Consider the following 20,977-nt stretch of genomic DNA (forward strand, 5'->3'; position numbering starts at 1 on the left):
ATAATATGTGTCCTTTGTGTCTGGCTTTATTTAATCAGCATAATGTTTTCAAAATTCTTCTGTGTTATAGCACATGTCAGTACTCTCTTCCTTTTAGTGGCTGAATAATAATCCATTGTAAAGATATACTGTGTTTTATTTATCCATTTATCAGTTGATGGTCATCTGAATTGTTTCTTCTTTTCAGCTGTTACGAGAAATGCTGCTGTAAACATTCCTGTGCAAGTTATGGGTGGATGTGTCACTTTTCTTGGATATGTACCTAGGAGTGGAATTACTGAATCTTACGGTAGCTCTGTGTTCACATTTTGAGAAACTGCCAAACTCCTTGCCAAAGCAGCTGTACCTTTTTTACATTCCAACTAGCACTGTATGAGGGTTCTAATTTCTTTATATCCTCTCCCAAACTTGTTATCATCTGTATTTTTATTGTAACCATCCCAGGGGGTAGGAAGTGTCATCTCATTATGGTTTTGATTGGCATTTCCCTAATGACCTGTGATGTTGAGCATCTTTTCATCATGTGCTTAGTGGTGATTCACACACACATGTGTGATATATAAGATATATATGTACCTTGGGGGGGTAAATGTCTATTCATATCCTTTGCATATTTTTAATTGAGTTATTTATCTTTTTATTATTGATCTATAGGAGTTCTTTATATATATTTGTATCCCAATAAGGGATGCGCAAAATGGTTTGTGACCTTTTTTTTTCTGTTTTGTGGTTTGTCTTGTCAGTTTCACGACAGTATCATTTTATGCACAAAAGGTTTTAATTTTAGTAAGATCCAGTTTATCTATATGTTTTTTTCTTTTGTTGCCCGTGCTTTTGGTATTGTATCTAAGAAACCATTGCCATTAGGTCAAGAAGATATATTTCTGTACTGTATTCTGAGGCTAGCCCTTACATTTAGGTTTATGATCCATTTTCAGTTGACTTTTGTGCATGGTGTGAGGTAGGTGTCTGACCTCATCCTTTTGCATGTGGACATCCATTGTTGAAGAGACTTTCTTTCTTTCTTTCTTTCTTTCTTTCTTTCTTTCTTTCTTTCTTTCTTTTTTTTTTTTTGACTGTTCTCTTTCTGTTGAATCATATCATCTTGTTACCCTTGTTGGAAACCAGCTGACCACATGTAAGGGTTCATTTCTGACTCTGCATTCTTTGCCATCAATAGATTTGTCTATCCTTATGACAGAGCCACATTGTCTTGATTACTGTAGTTTTGTGTTAGACTTTAAAGTGGGGAAGTGCAAGTTGTCTTACTTTTTCTTTTTCAAAATTTATTTGGCTATTCAGTCCTTTGACCTGTCAGAATGGCTAGAACCCAAGACAAGAAATAACAAGTGTTGGCAAGGATGTCTGTATTTTAAGAGCAGTTTTTCAATTTCTGCAAAACTCCAGCTGGGATTTTGAAAGGATTACATTGAATCTAGAGTATCAATATATTAACAATATGAACCATAAATACAAGATATCTTTCTTTTTATTTGGACATTTAATTTATTTCAACAGTATTTTTTAGTTTTTAAGGTGCATGTTTTATACTTCCTTTGTTCAATTTATTACTAAGGTTTTTTTCTTCTTTTTGATGCTATTGTAGATAGATTCTTAATTTCACTTCCACTGTATTATAGGATAAACTCTTCATAGAAATACAATTGGTTTTTCTGTATTGATCTTGTGCCCTGCAATCTCACTCAGTTTCTTTATTAGATCTAATAGCTTTTTAGTGGATTCTTTAGGAGTTTCTATATGTAAAATCGTGTCACCTGCAAACAGAGATAGTTTTACTTCTTCCTTTTCAAACTGGATGCCTTTTATTTCTTTTTTTTTTGGGGGGGGGGCTACTTTTCCTGGCCAGAACTTCCAGTACAATGTTGACTTTGTTCTTGATCATAGGGGGAAATCATTCATTCCTTCATCATTAAGTATGATATTAGCTACAGGTAGTTCTTCAATGTCCTTTATCAGATTGAGAAAGTTCTCTTCTATTCCTTGTCGTGTGTGTGTGTGTGTGTGTGTGTGTGTGTGTGTGCATGTGCACATGCACGCCTGTGTTTTCAGGAAAGGATGTTGGTGATTGCCAGATTTCATTTTTTGAGTCTCGAGGCAATCATACAGTCTGTTATTTATTTTGTTAATATGGTTTATTACATTGCTTGATTTTCAGATATTAAACCTGGCACTCCTGGGATAACCTGGTTGTGGTATATAATCTTTTCATATGGGTTAGATTTGGTATGCTAGGATTTTGTTGAAGATTTTTGTGTATTTTCATAAGAGATATTGGTCTGCAGTTTTTTTTCTGGCAGTATCTCTGTCTGGTTTTAGTATCAGGGTAATACTAGCCTCATAGAATGAATTGGGGAATTTCTTTTTTCTCCCATATTTTGGAAGAGTTCATGAAGGAATGGTATCAATGTTTTTTTAAGTGTTCAGTAGAATTCACTAAGGAAGTCATCGGGGATTGGGATATTATTTGTGGGAGGTTTTTAAACACTCATTTAATCTCTTTACTTATTATAGGTCTACTCTGATTTTCCACATCTTATTAAAGTGGTTTTGGCAGTCTGTGTTTTTCTAAAAAATTGTCCATTTCCAGCACTCTTTGTTTATTTCATGTGGATTTGGATTATTATTTGGTGTCACTTGCTTTCACCTGAATAATTTCCTTTAGTATTTTCCTATGAGGCAATCAGATAGCCATAAATTCTCTGTTTTTGTTTGTGTGAGAATGTTTTTATTTTAGCTTCATTGTTCAGAGATAGTTGTATTGATTATCCTTGGTTAACACCACTGCCTCTGGCCTCCATTATTTCTGATTAAGCGACAGCTCTTGATTTTATTGGGCTTTCCTTATACACGATGAGTCTTTTTCCTCTTACTTCTTTGGACATTTTCATTGTCTTTCATTAATTTGACTATCATGTGTCTGGGTACAGATCTCTTTGCATTTATTCTACTTGGGGTTTGTTAAATTTCTTGGGTATATAGGTTAATTTTTTCCCCATCACATTTTAGAAGTTTTCAGCCATTATGTCTTTGAATATTTCCCACTCCTTTTTGTCTCCACTCTTCAGATTGCAGAATCGTGACTGATATGTATTCAAGTTTCTGGACTCTGTCTTCTGTCAACTCAGATCTACTGCTGAGCCCTGGGTGAACTTATCGTTCAGCTTTTGAACTTTTCAACTCCAGAATTTCTGTTTACATTTTTGTAGTAGTTTTTCTCTCTTTCCTGATGTTCCCTATCTGGTGAGACAATGTCCTTTCCTCTCCTTCAGTTCTTTAGACATGGCTCCCATTTGTTCTTGGAGCATATTTATAATAGCTGTTTTGAAATCTGCCTGCTAAGTTCAACATCTGGGCCTCCTCAAAGGTAATTTCTGTCACCTGCTTACTTTCCCTTGTGTGGATCACACTCTCCTGTTTCATGTCATGTCAGAAATTTTGGTGGAAACTGGGCATTGGAGACAATACATTGAAGAGACTCTGGATATTGATGCCCTGGACGTTGTTGTGCTGTTGTTTGCTTGTTTATTTGTTTAGTGACTCGGTCACATTGTTTGCATAAACTATATTTGTTTGACCTGCAGTGTGCAGCCATTGATACTGCCCACCGGAGGTCATAGCCTTGGGCCTGTGCATCCGCACCCTGACCACACAGCCCCCAACTCCCACCCCAGGACAGGGGTGTTAACCACGTTCTCTCTGTCTCTTTCTCTGACTTTCCTGGTAGGCTTTTTGGCTGTTCTGCCCCTACTGGTCACCAAATCACTAGCTGCTGATTTGGAACTCTGTTCCAAATAAAGTTGGTCCCCTTAGGGAAAGCTATGGAACTGGCTGTTCTGCCTCTGCCTCTGGGAAGACCACTGCTCCACTGCACTAGGACTAGGGTGCAGTGTGGCCCACTTCTCACAGGGTGGCATCCTGGCTACAGGTGGGTCCGTCAGTGGGGATGGTAGTCCCTACTCTTCTTGGTTTTTTCTTTTTAAGACAGGACCTCTGCCCTACAAGCAGGCCAGGGAAAGGTCTGTCCAGGTCTAGGATTCTTAGCCTGACATCTGGAGTAGAATCTTATATCTGGGGTAGAATCTTCACCCAGCAATGGGAGCCCTAGTTCTTTTGGCTCTGCTGGCTGGAATTGACTTTCTGCAAGACAGTGTTGTGAGTTGGGAGGTGCCAGTGACTTGCCCTTCCCAGGGTCAAATTGTAGCCCCAGACTGGGAGCAGGGAGGATAGATAGCTCCATTTTCTAGGCAGTAAAGCTTCTGCCCGCCCTGAGTTGGGGGTGGAGGGGGAGGTATAGGCAGGGGTTATGGCCCAAATGCCATAGACTTTCACGTTTCTTTTTTTTTTCTTTAAAGATTTTATATATTTATTTGAGAGAGAGAGAGAGAGAGAGCAAGAGCACGCACAAGCAGGGGGAGCTGCAGGCAGAGCGAGAGGAAGAAGCAGGGTCCCTGCTGAGCATGGAGCCTGACACAGGGCTCGATCCCAGGACCCTAAGATCATGACCTGAGCTGAAGGCAGATGCTTAACCCACCTGGGTGCCCCAACTTCACTCTTCTCACCAAGATTTTGTAGATATCCTTGAAAAAAATGTTCCCCCATCTGTTGTATCAACTTTAGGACAATTTCTAGATACTTTAAGTGGTTGTTTTTTAAAAATAATTTTCACCAGTTAAATGGTTATCTTACTGAGGAAGGAGTTCACCAAGCTCCTTATAGGTCCACCATAGACGTTTCCATGTGCTCTCTGTTTCTGTAAATAAAGTTTTTGGGGATACAGCCATGTTCATTCACTGATGTTGCCTGTAGCTGCATTCATGCTCCAGTGGCAGAGGTGAGTAGTTACAAAAGAGATCATGTAACCAAAATAGCTTCCGGTCCTTACAGAGAAAGTTTGCAGAGGAATGGCTGCATTATCTTTGTGTTCTCAATATGAGAAACAGACTTACAAAATGACATTCTGAAACTGGATAGCTCCCGGGGTGCCTGGAATCCACCCAGCTTCTTCGCATGTACCTGTGGCGAGGCATTACATGAGGAGGGGATGGACAAGTTTGCCATCAGAAGTGCAGGAAAAGTTGTAGCAGCTGGCTAATTTGAAAAAAAAAAGAAATCATTGTACTCTGCTTTTGGTTGTGTGCACAGTATTGGTCCATTGTTAAATTTTTAACTTTTTGTGATGTATTTTCTTGTTCTAAATCAATATTCCATTTTATATCTAATGTGTTATATTTTGTAATCTCCTTCCTAAAGCTGTGCTAAGTTGTATGAGTGTCCTCCCCGTGGGAGGCTGGGGAGCAGTGTGACCAGATTCAAGTGGTAGGTCTGTGTTCCCTGAGTGCCAATGTTCTGCTCCCTGGGTTCATGAATGCTTACCATGTCAGCTTGCCACCTGACCTTCATGTCCATTATATTTCCTTTAAACGTAAATGGGTAAGTCCTGTATGTCTCGGAAGTCACTGGCCTGACCTGCCAGGTGGTTCTTTATGAATGCTGCTTCTTTATGAATGTGGCTTCACCTGGAGACACGGTGTGGGGTGCAGGGCAGCCTCTGGCTGAAGGGACAGCAGGCTGGACAAGACGTGGAGGATGGCGGGTCGCCAGGTTGGTGGTCAGGGGGAGCAGGCAGGCCAGCACCTCTCTGGACCTCTCAACGGGGCTCTGAATGCCTAGGGGAAGTGCAGCCTTCTCTCCCAGAGCCTCCAGGGCTGAGCACACATCAAGGGAACTGCAGGCTGAAGAGTATGGGGCATCTGAGTGGCCCTGGAACAGTGAGTCATAGGAGTGACCTTCTGTCTTTCAGCATTGCTTTAAAGGACACTGCATCTGGCTGACGCCTGACATCCTCAAGCGGGATGGCAACTGGGGTGCTTGGAGTCCATTCGGCTCCTGCTCACGCACCTGTGGCACAGGTGTAAAGTTCCGGACCCGCCAGTGTGACAACCCACAGTGAGTTGGGCCCACTGTTTCCCACCTTCCTGCATGGTAGCTGAGGTCCCTTAGGCCCCTCGCTGTCCCCTCGCTGGCTGGCGCTATCCTGCTGGGCCTCCGTGGCTGTATACCACTTCTGGAGAGGATGCTAGCACAGAAGACGCGTTCCTGAGAGGAAGCAGAGACTCAGAGAGGCAAGGATCTTGCCTCAGGTCACATAGCCTGCTGAGGCAGAGCCAGTCCTGAGGCTTGGAAACATCTCCTGGGCCGCTGGCCTGGAGCCGTTCCCCCCGACCTGGCCTGCACCCTGCTCTAGACATTAACTTGCTCTGCCCTTCTTGGTCAAGGGCGTGGAAGACAGAAGGTGTGGCAAAGATGGGGAAATGTGAGTAAGGAGGAGGGCCTTCTTGGGCTCCTGGATGCTGGGAAGCTAAGCAGGGGAACAGCTGTGTGCAGTCAGTCAAGAGGCAGGGGCAGTGACCTGCCGCCCGGGGTGTGTATGGTAGAGATCGCCTAAGGAGGCTGCCCCCATGCCTGCTGGGCTCCCATGCCCAGCCATGCTCCCCCTCCTGCCTCCCATGGGGGCCCAAAGCCCTGTGCTGTGCTGTTCTTCCCTGGTTTCCTTTAATCCCCCCATTCTACCCCACCCTGTGACTATCTCTCAGGTCTGTGCCGCGGCCAGTCCTGCCCCTTGCGTCACTCAGCGCAGTGCCCATGGAAAGGGAGGGCGTGCAGTCAGAGCACCTGGGCCCTGGGCCTCTGCAGCTCTGTGTGACTCAGGTGCATCAGCAAGTCCCCCGGGGTCTCAGGCAGGCTACCTCATGGATTTATTGTGGGTGCACGTACAGGAATGTGAACGGAACCCCCCACAGATGACCTTACTCCGGGAGGCCCCATGGCTGCTGGAAGATGTGAGGCTTTGTCTTTCTTTCTTTGACTTGTTTGGTATTTTAAAGATTTTGATTCATATGAATATACAAAAAAAAAAAAAAAAGGAAAAAAAACAAACCTGGAATTTAAAAAAATGAAAGAAAATCCTATGTCCAGCTTCCAGATTGGGCACCACTGCAATGCCAGGCCCAAGTACAGGCTGGAGGGCAATGAACTACTCAGGCCACCCCCTTCATGGGACAGCCCGACCCAGCCATCTTCACTCACCCCCTCTACCCACATGGACCTTGTCGATATTTGGGTTGGGGCTCTAAGCCCTGAGTCCTAGGCTCATCACCTTTCCTTGGATCCCAGCACAGCCTCAGCAGGATTGTGTATGACTTAAGAGACACATGTGTTTTTCTCTAGTTTCATATCAACTTCTCAAAGGAGCCTGTGACCCTAACATTTAAGCCCTACAGGTCTCTGAGGCTCTTCCAGACCACCTGGGCTCTGGCCTCTGCAGCAGTTCCCATGCCCTGCTTGGCCAGGCCCTGAGCTGGCCCCCAAGAAGCCAGAGGGGGTCAGCAATCTCAGCTCTGGGGAGAGAGGTCAAGTCTACAGTGGTCAGGAAGGGACACAGCCCTGGAATCTAGCGGTGGGAAAGCCCAAACCTCAGGGACACCTGTGCTTGGGACCAGCTGCTCTAGTCACTCCTGGAGAACACTTCTCCTGCTTCTGACCAGTTCTCACCTGAGGGCTTCAGGCCCCATTCTGGTCAGGTGGAAAGTACCCTGCCCCTGCTCCGCTCAAGCACCCCTGCCTCAGGATGAGATATGAGATTGACAGGACAGGAAGCCAGAACCACAGGGGCTCTGGGGTGCTGGGTGAGGCTGGCAGGGTTCCCATCCGTGACTTGATACCTGGCATGCAGCAAGCCTCAGTACCTGTGATTAGTCTCTGCTGCCTCTTCATGTGCTGATGGAGTGACTTGGGGCCAGGCTGCAGATCTGGCCCAGCCCCCTGACATCCGGGCCCTGAAGGCTGATGCCCAACTCTGAGCCAGAGGGTCCATTCTCAGGCCTGGCCCTAAGGGAGCTCATGCAGGCTTGAGGTTGGGGAGGTGGGCTCCATGTTCTTTTGTGCTTCCATGCCTGTGTGTTCTAGGGATTTTTTACCCCTCTGCCAGCCCCAGCCTCCTTGGTGGCAGCAAGAGACAAGGACAGCAGTGACAGGAGCTGTCTGTTCACGCAAGCCATCAGGCCCAGTGCCAGCACTCACCTCCGCATCAGCAGGGGTCTGACAGCACCGTTGGGGAGCCATGGCAACTGTTTATTTACACCAGCATCAGTGGGCAACCCGGGCAGCTGCAGGGCCCTGAGCATTTCAGAGCTCCCCGGCTTCACAGAGCCTCCTTGTCAGCAACCCAGGCAGGCCCCACAGACCTCCCCTTCTGTGCGTTTTCTGGGGTGTGACCACCAGACTTCCCACCCTCCTGTTGGTAGCTGTGGCTCCCTGGACTGAGCTCCCTCTGTGTTTGCTCTCCCTACTTTGTACCTCTAAAACTGCAGGCCGTCTCATCTCTAAGCTCCTTACTTGGTCTTCCTCGCCCACCTCCCCTGAATTCTCCAGCTCACTTTCTATTTTGGAGTTAGCCTGGGTTTCCATTGGAATCAGCACGCCTCCTTCCTGCTGTTTCCCAGATGGTTGCTGCTCCCCACACCTGCATGCTTTCCTGGTGATGCCCTGGTCAGTATTGTCATTCTCTGCGGCCCCATGGGTGGTGGCCCTTGTGTGAATCTCAGAGCTGCTTCTTTTCATCCACTCCATCAAGCACTGAGGCTTCTTTCTCCAGATTTCTTTTTTTTTTTTAATTTTTAAAATTTATTTGAGAGATAGTAGCTGCAATGGTAGAGGGAGAAGCAGACTCCCCACTGAGCAGGGAACCAAATGCAGAGCTCAATCCTAGGACCCTGAGATCATGACCTGAGCTGAAGGCTTAACCCACTGAGACACCCAGGAACTCCTCTCCACAGATTTCTTGTATCACCTTTTCCCACCAACTTCCCTCAAGAACATGGCACTGGGGCAGGAGCCTCACAGAAGCTACCCTTTCCTTGTCCACTCTGCTGTGCCACATGTGGCCACACTGGCCACCCCTGTCACGTGGGCAAAGAAGGACCCTTGCCCAAGTCTTCGGTGGGGGCTCAGATTCTGCTTGGTGCTGCCATGCTGGGCAGATGGTGACAGAGACCCCGAGCTCCCCCTGGGGTGTGGTCCACTATCCCACGTGCTGGAGGCACCTGCTGGCCCATAGCTGGTACCTTTTCTGGCCTTTGCTATGGACCTAGTGCTTTGTGGATGAGCACTGTTCTTAGTGAAGTGAGGGAATTAGGGAAACTCAACCCCAAGCCTCTGAGGTGGGGGAAAACCAGTGAACAGAGTGTCTGCTCTGTTCCCGACCCCTGCTGGGAACTTGTGCAGCGGGATCCTGCTGGTTTGGAACTGTTCTTTGAGTTCCCACCGTGTGTCAGGCACAGGCCTAGGCCCAGGTGTAGAGGACTCGCCCACCTCTATCTTTTGATTAATGTCCCAGGAAAGGCCAAACCTTAACTCCCAGCCATGGCCCACTGTTGGTTCAGTCACAGCAATGGGAGCTGGGGGTGTGAGTGCTTGGTAGGCCCAGAGGGAGGAATCACTAACTCCTCTATACTTAATACTCTGAGTTCCTGGAGGCTGGGTCCCTTCATTCTGCAGAGCTCCATCCCCACACCCGAGACTGAGGAATCCCCACCATCCCAGTTGGCACCCCATATGCCAGCCTCTTCCTGTGGCACCAAGCTGCAAGGCCTTCCCCCTTTTCCTCCAGCCCAGCCAACGGGGGCCGCACTTGCTCAGGCCTTGGCTACGATTTCCAGCTCTGCAACTCCCAGGACTGCCCTGATGCCCTGGCTGACTTCCGTGAGGAACAGTGTCGGCAGTGGGACCTGTACTTCGAGCACGGCGATAACCAGCACCACTGGCTGCCCCATGAGCACCGGGATGGTGAGCCCCCAGGGACAGAGCGGAACAGGTGCTCGGAGGCTGTGCCAAGGCTGTGGGCAGGCCAGGGCCTGCACTTTCCTTGAGCAACCTGTGGGCCACACCAGGCTGTCAGCAGAGCCCACCCTAGCCAGTGTGGCTACAGGAGCCCAGTCCTGGAATTTTGAACATACAGTTCCAATTCCTGCCAGGCACTGGGCAGGGGTGGGTCACCAGGCACAAGCCTACTGTCCTCTCTCTGTCACCCGTGTGTGTTACACCAACCAAGAACCTGCTGCATGCCCAGCGTGTGTGGTTCTAAGAGTGGGTGCCAGAGTAGACAGGGTCCCCCTCTCAGAGGGGGGTTGCCATCTGGAGGGAAGGGCCATCAAAGTCTCTGGGATCTGCACCAACATCAGCCTGGCTCTGTTGGGAAAAGCTCTTCCTAAATCCAGTAGCCTGGGGTCAAAGGTAAATACTCCAAGAGGGTTGTAGTTACCTGCCCCCTTTCCCTTTCTGTCCCAGGGCAGGCATGTGGGGGAGGGGGCAGGTGAATCCTAAGAACAGTCTTGCCAACACCCTGCTGCTTCCCTTCCAGCCAAGGAGAGATGCCACCTCTACTGCGAGTCCAAGGAGACCAGAGAGGTGGTGTCCATGAAGCGCATGGTGCACGATGGCACCCGCTGTTCCTACAGGGACGCCTTCAGCCTCTGTGTGCGTGGGGAGTGCAAGGTGAGTGTTATGGGGCCAGCAGAGTGGTGGGAGGTACTGCAGGGGCATAGGGGCCACAGGCCAGGGTGTCCGCTTCTTGGGGTTATTGGGCAGCCTTGTTGAGGTTGAGCATGAATCAGCACCTGTACCAGGGCAGGTGTGACCCCTTCCCTGTGCTAGTGGTGTTCACACTTGAGTGTGTCTGGGGGACACCCAGGAGCTTGGGCCCCCACCGCAGAGATTCTGATTCTGTAGCTCCAGCCAGGCCTGGGATCAGGAATTTGATGTGCTCACTGGATGATTCTGCCGCATGTGGTTCACAGATGACCTGCTGTGAAGTGCTGCACATCCTTGTGCTCCGCTGGGCTCTGGATAGCTTGTTCTTGATTAGGGTGGCCCAGGATCTCCTTGGTTCAGCTCTTTATAGAAATACCCTGCTATATTTTCCATTGTTATTAGGTCTTTGGCTTCAATCTTAGGCTGTCAGAAGAAACAACGGTGGGCTAACCTTGGCATATGATCATGGCATGAGCACAGGCCTGCCCTCAGCCAGGCTCCCTAGAAACACCTGGAAGCCTCCATAGAGTCTGAGTAGGCAGGACTGATTGTAGGGTCAGAGAGGCTGACTCTGGTCTTGTTTCCCTGAGAGACGAGATCTTCAGGAAGTCTGGCAGATGCCATAGGTACCCCAGAGAAAGAGTGAGGCCAGAGGAGCAAGGAGGTGGGGTGCAGGGCCGCTGGACTTGAGCTCAGGGCTTCCTTCTGCTCAGAGGACAGTAGCCGGCAGCCCGCAGCCCACGGTTCAGGAGGCTCCTCCAGATGCAGCAGCAGAGGGCCAGGAGGAGCCGCTCAGCCTGAGTCTGGCAGGGAGGCCAGGCTACAAAGTCTAAAGTCTGCTCAGGTAGTGAAACCACATCAACCAGGTAGCAGCGTTGCCTTTGTTCCTGAGGGATTTTAATTTATGGATATGACCAAGTGACAACCCAGAGGTCAATGCCACTAAAGGAAGCATGCGTTACTTATGTTTCCTGAGAGAAAGGCTCACCTCGCTATGGAGGGCCACATGGGGAAGCACCATGTTTGGTCGGGGGAAAGAAAACCAGTGTTTATAGGGGTTTCCTTGCAAAAGGCAGGCAGGGCAGAGGAAACAGTTGAGGACTGGCTAGTATAAAGGTGTGAAGAGTGCAGGCAGGCTCCAGGCTGGAAGGGTGGCACTGCTCTCCTGGTACCTGGCCCGGGTATGACTTGGGGCAGGGGAAGCATCAGATGGTGTGTGGGAGGCAGATAAAGGGGGTGATTGGGGAATTGTTGGTTTACACATGAAATGTGCTCCCAGACTAGCCCTCTACTACGCCCAAGAGCTGGCACGAGGAAGGGGCAGCCTCTCCCTAGCCAGCAAGTGCTTTAAGATGTCAAAACACCATAAGACACAGAAAAATTTTAGAAACATGACCAACACAAACTGTGAGCATGGGAAACATTTAGTAATAGAAGTAGCTTAAGTGGCAACTATGATATGGCTACAAACATAATGGAGAAGCCAGAGCACTAATTTACCATCTCAGTGGCAAGAGCCTCACTCCTACCATTGACAGTTGAAGAATAGATTAAGTATTTTCATTAATTAATGGTGATTTTGAAGGAATAACAGTAAGATGATAGATTCTTGCATCATTGGGAAATATAAATATTTACATTTGTATGTCATCATACTGCAGAAGTTCCAAAGTGAAGGAGACAGAAAGATTGGACCCACACAAAGGACGTGGGCAGTAGTAAGATGATGTACTGAGTCCTCACAATGCATGAGGATGTGCAGCCCTTCTTTTAAAAGAATCTCATACTAGGTCAAAAATCATGTCCAAGTGGTTGCTGTCAATTAGGGAATATGAAAACAACGACTCAGGAAGGTTAAAAGTGAAATGACAGCAGAAGATGTGTAGAATAAAGATGCACGTGTGCACATGTACTCTCACACACCCCGAGAGCAGAGAATGAAGAGTATTAAGAATTAAATGAGGCCAACAGGGTCATTTTGTTTGGATAAAGGGCACAATCCACTGCCCTGAGAAAGTAATAGTGTGCTATCAAATATGTGATCCGAAAATTGCATTGAGAAAGGCAGAGATTGAAATAGGCTAGCATCTGTCCTGATCTGATGACTCACCCGTAGGATTTCATAACAGATGGGAAAAGAGGCAAGCAGGACCTAGTTAGCTATAGGCCCCTCCCCTTGGGACCACCTGCCACCTGTGCCAGCGTCTCCCACCTGTGCTTGGACCAAAGCAGAGTACAGCTGTCATCCCGCTCTGGTTGTGGCCTTAGTGGGCAGCAGCCATGCCAAGCCACCTGCGGACATGAGCCATCCCCAACCTAAGCAGTCAACCCCAGTAGGATCTCAGGCAAGATTTCAGGCCCACACAAGGACCCTGGTGTTCATTAGCTTTTTCTATTCAGCTTAGGAGCATTTCCTCCCTGGTTCAGACCACTGGATGTTAAAATAATATCTCCTAAAGGTCTGTAGACCCTTGCCAGGGGTGGAGGCTCCCTGGGGAGCTGGGGACAGTGCTTGCTTGGGCCTGGTAGTCATCCCACCTGATGAGCCACCCAGCAGCCACCCAGACAAAACTGCTCTTCTAGATGTCAGGCAAGGTCCTGTCCACTATGATTATTAGACACACTTCTATTTCAGAAAAAACAAAAGATGACAAACAATGTGTTTGAGAGGGAGAAATGGTGACAGGCCATTTTAATTTCTCTCAAGTTCTGACAGATCAAGTGGTTCATTTATGCTGTTTTCTGTGACTCTCAGAACAAAGTCTCATTTAGAACAAGTGTCTTAAGAAAGGTAGCATATTGCTTCATTTTTCCACTGTCTAGATATCCTCCTTCCATTCCAACCAGCTGAATTTCTAATTCATGTTTTGGGTTGTAAAAAGGCTGCAAGCCTTTTTAGAAAGAGCTTATGTACCAGTGAACAACTTCCAGATTAGAGCTGATTCTCAGTTAAGGCGCATGATCTCACGTGGGCTCCAGAGTCCAGGCGTCTGGGAGAGCGCCTCCCAGATGTTCCTTTGCTCCCTGGCATGGGTACCCATCTGCCTACTGCTCCAAGGCTTTTTGCTTTTGGTTTACAGTGTCTGAAACTGAGCACTAATCCCCCTCAGGTGAGAGGCTGGAGCAACCCTTCTCCCAGGGAGTACACTATCCTGGCCTGAAAGAGGGTTCTCCTCCCCCCTCTCCTCCTCTACAACACCTCCAGCCTTCCCTGATGAAGGGAGACTGTGACTGTGCTTATGAGGACCATCTCCTCCCACCCCCAGCAACAGCCCCCACAGGCCAGGCTGCACTGAAAACCATGTCACAAACGTGGAAACAAACTCAGAGATCGAGCAGTGTGTCCTCAGACCACATACTTAGAAAAGGGAGGTGCATGCTTTGGCTCAGGTTTCTGCACTTTTAAAGACCAATGCTTTTGTTTGGTCCTCTTTTTTCCCTGGTAATTTCCCCCCACCCCAGGAATCATTAAAATAAAAATTAGCATGTTCATTTCATTGATTGCTTTTCACCCTGCTCACTTCCAAAATTGGTTCAAAAGGCTTATGATTACACAGAAATAGATAAGACCAAAGATCATCAGTGTCTATCCACACCTTCAAAAATGATTCATGAGCCACTCCTCTGTAGCCCCTGCATGGTCCCTGCCCTCAAAGGGCCTTGTAAGACAAAAGCCAGAAATCAAAGAGCAGAAGAAGAAGTGGATTTCTCCAAAGGTAGGTGATAGGATGACCTTGAAAGGACAATTGGATCTGAGCTTCTTGGCAGCCTCAGCAAAACGGGAACCCTGTGTTGCTGTGGTGCACTCTAGGACAGGTGGAGGGAGCAGACCAGCTCAGAGGACAGGCTGTCTTCCTTGGCTGAGCTAGAACAAAGTGGCCTCGGGCAGCATGCTCAGGGCCATCGTCCTGCAGGAGCTCCTTTCGTGGAGTTTCCCTGGCCCCAGGAATGCTGTGCTGCCAGAGCCATGGAGAGTAGAAGAACCTGAATTTGTTACTACTTTGCCAGGTGGCTTGGGGCAAGGGAGCATCCCTGGTCAGTGTGGAATAATTTTGACACTGGAGTGGGTGATATTTAGAGGATTTGTTGAAGGAATGGAGGCACAGGTGTTCTCAACAACTCTTGTCACCTCCTGCCCCGGCACCCCCGGACACAGACTAAAAAAACTGAGCTTTGGGTGGGAGCCCCAGACAGGCTGCACCACATGGCCGCCTAGGAGAAGGGTAGAGGCCAGGGCTGATTCACAGCCATCAGGACAGTGACATCTGTGTGCCAGGCCAAGCTAGTCTCGCAGGCGGCCCTGATCAGGCTGTGCAGAGCCCTGTGAGGTCACACTGTCCAGATGAGCAGATGAGGTGCAGTGAGCAGCAGTGGCTGCTCCGTGGGTGGGCGCAGAGTCTGTGTTGCTCCAAAGCCCTGTCCCTCCGTCTGCATTGGGAACCGCTAAGGATAGTGTGGACCTGAGCTGCAGAGGGAACAGGTGGCAGGGCCCTGGGGGCACGGATCAGGCCAGGGCCCAAGTGGGGACAGCTCTCAATTATGCACTGTACCCCTTCCCTCTGCAGAAGGTGGGCTGTGATGGAGTGATTGGCTCCAGCAAGCAGGAGGACAAATGTGGCGTGTGTGGAGGGGACAACACTCACTGCAAAGTGGTCAAAGGCACATTCACACGCTCCCCCAAGAAGCTTGGTGAGTGAGCCCCTCCCTCCGGCCCCTGGTGCCTGAATGTCTGCAGCACCTCTGGGAGGAGGGCGGGGACATGACTTGCTGGAGTATCATAAGTCAGGTATAGTTTGAGCCAGGCTCCAGGGTGGATGGGGAACAGGGAGAATGGAAACCAGGTTTCCGGGGTCAGGGCAGAGAATGCCGACATAGAGGGGGCCACGGGGCAGATCTTAGCAGTTTTTTTGAGGGCAAGGGCTGCATAGGTCACCCCTCTCTTGCCTTCCAGAGCTTCCCAGTAGGCCTCTGGGCTCTGGGTCCTTTGCTTCTTACCTCTCGGCTCCTGCTGCCGTCTGGTCCCCAGCCAACCTGGGCTCTGAAAGAACAGCTCTCTGGGTGGGCCTGCAGTGACTTTCACCTCTGTCTGAAATGAGGAGAAGCCACTTTGGTTGGTCTCTCAGAAGGCCGTGACCTTCACTCAGACCTGGTGCCAGGGTGCGAGGCTGACCCTTCCCACGGTTCAGGAGGCCAAGTGGTTTGCTAAGGGCCTCCCTCCCAGATATGGCATCTTAGCTTACAAGCTCTGGCATGGCTCCAGGGCCACCCTGAGGGTTCCTGTCAAGTTTTCAGTGGAAGAGGCGGAGGGCACAGCTGGGATTTGAAAGGAGCAGAACGGCTTTGGCCATCTGGGACGCAGTACCTTTCCCATCGGCCCTTGTCCAGGTGGGCAGTTCAAAACCCATGAAATGTGGAGCCCTCTGGAATGGCCTTTGAGGGCGAGACCCCTCTGTGCATTGTCTGTGTTCCAGTGGCCTCTTCTGTCTCATTTGGCTTTGTCTCCCCACATCCCAACAAAGGTTACATCAAGATGTTTGAGATCCCAGCAGGAGCCAGACACCTGCTTATCCAGGAGGCAGACAGCACCAGCCACCACCTGGGTGAGTCTCTGAAGCTCAGCAGTTCCAGGGATGGCGGCAGAGCCCAGGAGTCAGAGGTCAGGCTGGGAGGCACAGGTGCAGCTGCACCTCCCCTGTCCCTGGCTCAGCCCACCTGGAGGGTCTTTCCTGGGTTCACATCCTGATGGAGAGAGAGGTCAGGGGCCGCTGGGGTCAGAGGGCTGCTCTGGGAGCAGTGTGGAGGGACATGCGTGTAAAGCTTGCCATACTCCCAGCCCACAGACTGGTGACTGCCTCCCCGTCCCCCATCTCAGGGCCAAGGAGGAAGGCCCCTCTAGCCACTGGAAGGCAGGCAGAGTCCTGGGCAGCAGCCTACTCACGGAGAAGGCACCCGGGCTGGCCTGTGGTTGGTCACAGACTGTATTTGCATATTTCCAAATTAGTTTAGTTTTAAATTCAAGAGATTCTTCCTGGAATATAGATTTCTGGAATCTCTTGCAAATGTGGATGTCCTTAGTGAACATCCTCCCATGCGGTGGCCCCTGCCTGCCTGTGGGACTGTGCTCTCCGAGACTGCAGGACCCCTGGGAGGCCTTCACCCATCCTCGCCCCCACCTCCCGCAAGCACTTGGGCCCTCCCTCCTGGATAGTCATGGGCTGACGTCCAAAGTGATGTGGGGGTGGGGGGGGGTCACTACGGAGATCCCAGACAAGGCTCTTCTCCCAGTTTGGGCCCCACCTTCCTCCTTGTGCCCTGGAGACTGGGCTGGGTCTGGGACTCCCAAAGTGCCACTGTCTGGCACCCCCACCAACACGCAGCTCTTCCCTATTTTAAGAGGAAACTTTATACTGCTACCCAAAATGCAAAGCCAGTACCACTTGCCTTAAATGGAAAGTAAATGTGAAAGTTGATTCCTAAAGGGAAAGACACTTGGATCTAAAGTTTCCTGTTGAAGGCTCCAGGTCCGAGGCCTGATCTCTGCATAAGAGGAGGCAGGGTTGGTGACCAGTTGAGGGTCTGGCGGCCCCTGCTGAGGCTTTCTCTGAGGGGCAGAGAATTACAGGAGGCCCGTGCAGGGAGCAATTTCCATATTCTGTGAGCCCCATCTGGGGCCCTCCTAAAATCGTCCAGCAGCACCCACAGTAGCTGCCTTCCACACTGTGGGAAGCAGGAGGCTTCCTGACCAGCTTCTTGATTCTTGGCTCCTAGATACCTGCTTATCCAGGGCTATTCCCTGTGGTCCATGAGAGCCCCTGGTCAAGCCAGGCCTCTGAGGATATGTGGGGAACTGATGGGGCTCCAGGTTGGGGTGAGGAGACCCTAATTTTTAACTGGACGTATGCTCACCCCATGGTGGGAAGCCTCACTCCAGCCCTGTGTCCCAGTGTCCAGCAGATGGCCTGCACCCAGGAGGCTGGGGTGCAGTGTGGGGATCATTGGCTCTAAGTGCCTGCTGATGACTCCAAGTAGACTGTAGGGAGATGGCCCAGGGTCTGTGGGGGCAGATCCAGGAAAGGGCCCTGGGCAGTATAGTTCCAGCTGAGCAGCAGAGGGTGAGACTGGCTCCTACAGTGATCTGTGCCGTCATTGGCATGGATGGGTCCCTAGCAGAGGGTGGCTGGGACAGACAGGGGGAATCTGTTCCTCACAACCCCCTCACCAGTCCAGACCTGTGGACCTGCCAGCCTCTCCCTAACATGCCAGGCTTCTGCCAGTGACCGTGGTAGGAGTGGCTGTCTTCTGCTGTTCTTAGCCGTCAAGAACCTGGAGACGGGCAAGTTCATTTTAAACGAAGAGAATGATGTGGATCCTAATTCTAAATCCTTCATTGCAATGGGTGTGGAGTGGGAGTACAGGGATGAGGATGGCCGAGAGACACTGCAGACCATGGGCCCACTTCATGGCACCATCACCGTTCTGGTAAGTAGAGGCAGGGACCAGGTCTGGTACCTCCTGGCTGCCCAGAAGGGCAAGCAGCCACTGGGGAAGAGATCCTCCAGCTTCTTGGGAACCCTGGGCCTCCCTACATCTGTCAGGCCATTCTCTGAACAGGCCTCTGGCCTGCCTTTTGGACGGAGGGTCTCCATCGGTGTCACACACGGAGTCTCTGGGCCCCGGGGGACCTCAATCAAACTCTCCCCTCTGAGGGTTTCAGTTTCCCCCCCAGATGACATTTTCGGCCACCTTTCACCATGTCTGCTCACGGTCATCTCATCCAAATCCTGCACTGCCCCAGGAGTGAGTGACAGGGTTCAGGAGGTTAGACTCCCAGACCCAGGTCATACTGGACTTTGTCCCTAAGTATGATTAACCCCCAGCCGTCCTGAGTCCAGGACCACTCCTGGTGATGAGAATTCAGAAGGGGCCTCATTTTGTTTTCTTATTTTTATTAAGATCTTATTTTTAACTAATTTCTAAACCCAATGCGGGGCTTGAACTCAGAACCCTGAGATCAAGAGTCGCCAGCTCTACTGACTGAGCCAGCCAGGTGCCCCTGGGGCTGGGTTTTCTAATCGCTTTTTGAAAGTTAATTTCAGTTGCATAAGTAGTATGTTTTACTTGTGAAAAATAAATTTTCTTAAGATTTTTATTCATTTGAGAGAGACAGAGAGAGGATGAGCTGAGGGAGGAGAAAGAGCACCAGACTCTGCTGATCAGGGAGCCCAACGTGGGGCTCTATCAGGAGTCATGACCCGGCATGACGAAGGCAGACGCTCAACCATCTGGGCCACCCAGGTGCCCCTATCTGTGAAACATTTAAAACACTACAGAGGAGGCTCAGGGGCCTTTAGCTCCTCCGTGAAGGCGAGTGCCCCTGGTTAGGTTTCGGCACCTGAGCCCAGGGCGTGCCCCATGGGGCCGGCCTGTTTCATCGGGGACTTCTCGCCCCCAGGCCGATGCCATCGGCCTCAGGGCCTGCTGTTTCTGTCCCGGCCTGCAATTTACCTCCTTGCTGAAGTGAATTTGTAATCACTGGTCAGAAGTGGTGTTTCCACGGCCATTCACAGACACTGCAGAGCAGTGAGAGATTTGATTCATCCGATGGACATGTTCCCCCCCCAGGGTTGGAACAGGGGGACACTCTGCTTCTGTTCTAGTCCCGTGCCGTAAACGAGGGTCCTTCTCCCAGTACGTGAGGGGCCACACTTTTCACATTTTTATGCCGTTTGGGGGGATGGTTTGCTGTTTGGGATGACCCCAAGTGGAGTGCCGGGTGCTGTTGGGTGTTCCTGAGCACAAGAGGTCGTATGTTGTGCTGGGCAGAGAAGTACACACACTAGATGAGCTTCATGCAGGCCAGAGTTAGAGCACGCGGGCCGGAGGGGTCAGTGTTAACGACTCAGCAGTAGGAACCAACGGGGCTCGAAACAGAAACACATGTAAAATAAGATTATGTATTGACGGTTGATGAAAGTATTCTGACTAGAGGCTCACAGGACCCTCGCCCCACATTCCCCGCGAGCCATGGTGCCGTACTGGTGAATCCAGATTTTTCAGGCCCTTTCTAGAACATAACTACGGCAAAGAAAGAGAGCGAGCAGTATGTGTGCCCCGGGGTATGTTTCCTTTTTTAAAAAAGATTTTATTTATTTATTCATGAGAGACACAGAGAGAGGCAGAGACAGAGGCAGAGGGAGAAGCAGGCTCCCCATGAGGAGCCCAATGCAGGACTTGATCCTGGACTTGATCCCAGGACCCCAGGATCACGACCTGAGCCAAAGGCAGACACTCAACCCCTGAGCCACCCAGGCACCTCCCGGGGTATATTTCTAAACCGACTGCTAAGGAAGGATGGATGGTGGGGCAGACACCTTCACAGCCGTCTCCGGGCACAGGTCATCCCACAGGGAGATGCCCGGATCTCGCTGACATACAAGTATATGATCCACGAGGACTCGCTCAACGTGGACGGCAACAATGTCCTGGAAGACGACTCTGTAGCCTATGAGTGGGCCCTGAAGAAGTGGACTCCCTGCTCCAAGCCCTGCGGTGGAGGTGAGGGGTCTTCTTACAATTGGGGCCCCAGAGGTGGTCGGGGCTGAGCTAGAGGGGTCTTCTGAGCAAAGGGATTCCTGAGCCCGTGGTGCCCTACTGACTGCCTGGCCTGTGGGATGTGCCAGGTGTGAGCAGACTGGCCCCACGGGCAGGAGGCCGAGGCAGCGACCCACCTGGTGGGGGACAGAGGGTGGGCAGGAAATGGGTGCTCAGGGCAGCAGGCCAGAGGCTGCCAGAAGGGCAGGTGGGGCTTGCATGTACAGCATGGACCTGCGTCAGAGCAGGAGGGAGGGGCTGACCTGGCAGGGGGCTGGTGTGAGGATGGCTTGGGTGCATTTCCACAGCCTCCTGAGGCAGGCATGGGGAGGCTCGGGCCGTGCTGGAGACCAGTAAAGGGGCTCCGTCTGTGGAGGTCCCTCCCATGCTCATTTAGAAAGGCTTCCCCAACCCTCCTGGGGCCGGGCTTTGTGCAGAGGTATCCCACCTGCCCTGGACCTCACTGAGTCTACAGTTGGGTGGGACATACAGACGGACAGGTTCTGGTCCGCCCCACATGGTCACTACTCCTGGGGGGCTGGAGGAGATAAGAGGCAGGACAGACCTCCCTCAGATGCCATGGGGACCCCCACACCTAGGAGACAGAGAGGAGCTTGCCAAGGAGCTCCTCTCAGTGGAGGAGACCCATCCCATGACCTAGGCAGGTGGACAGCTTCTTCTGCAGCGCTCCTACCTGGGCAGATGGCACCCCCAGCCTTCCCTTGAGCCTCCTTGGCCCTCTGGATTTCAGCAGCATGTGTAACTGACTGTCCCTTCT

General features: G+C 50.6%; 1 protein-coding gene across 1 annotated transcript in view; it reads left to right on the forward strand.

Moving 5' to 3' along the window:
• Positions 1-20,977, forward strand: part of ADAMTS2 (ADAM metallopeptidase with thrombospondin type 1 motif 2) — a 223,555-nt gene that overhangs the window by 186,907 nt on the left and 15,671 nt on the right. Inside the window, exons 10-16 of the mRNA XM_038551648.1 lie at positions 5,822-5,967; positions 9,689-9,864; positions 10,439-10,572; positions 15,174-15,297; positions 16,128-16,208; positions 17,921-18,087; positions 20,004-20,163. Of these exons, the coding sequence (XP_038407576.1) occupies positions 5,822-5,967; positions 9,689-9,864; positions 10,439-10,572; positions 15,174-15,297; positions 16,128-16,208; positions 17,921-18,087; positions 20,004-20,163 (988 nt within the window). The remainder of the gene's footprint in view (positions 1-5,821; positions 5,968-9,688; positions 9,865-10,438; positions 10,573-15,173; positions 15,298-16,127; positions 16,209-17,920; positions 18,088-20,003; positions 20,164-20,977) is intronic.

Source organism: Canis lupus, chromosome 11, assembly GCF_011100685.1.
Source record: "Canis lupus familiaris isolate Mischka breed German Shepherd chromosome 11, alternate assembly UU_Cfam_GSD_1.0, whole genome shotgun sequence".
NCBI classification, from domain to species: Eukaryota; Metazoa; Chordata; class Mammalia; order Carnivora; family Canidae; genus Canis; species Canis lupus.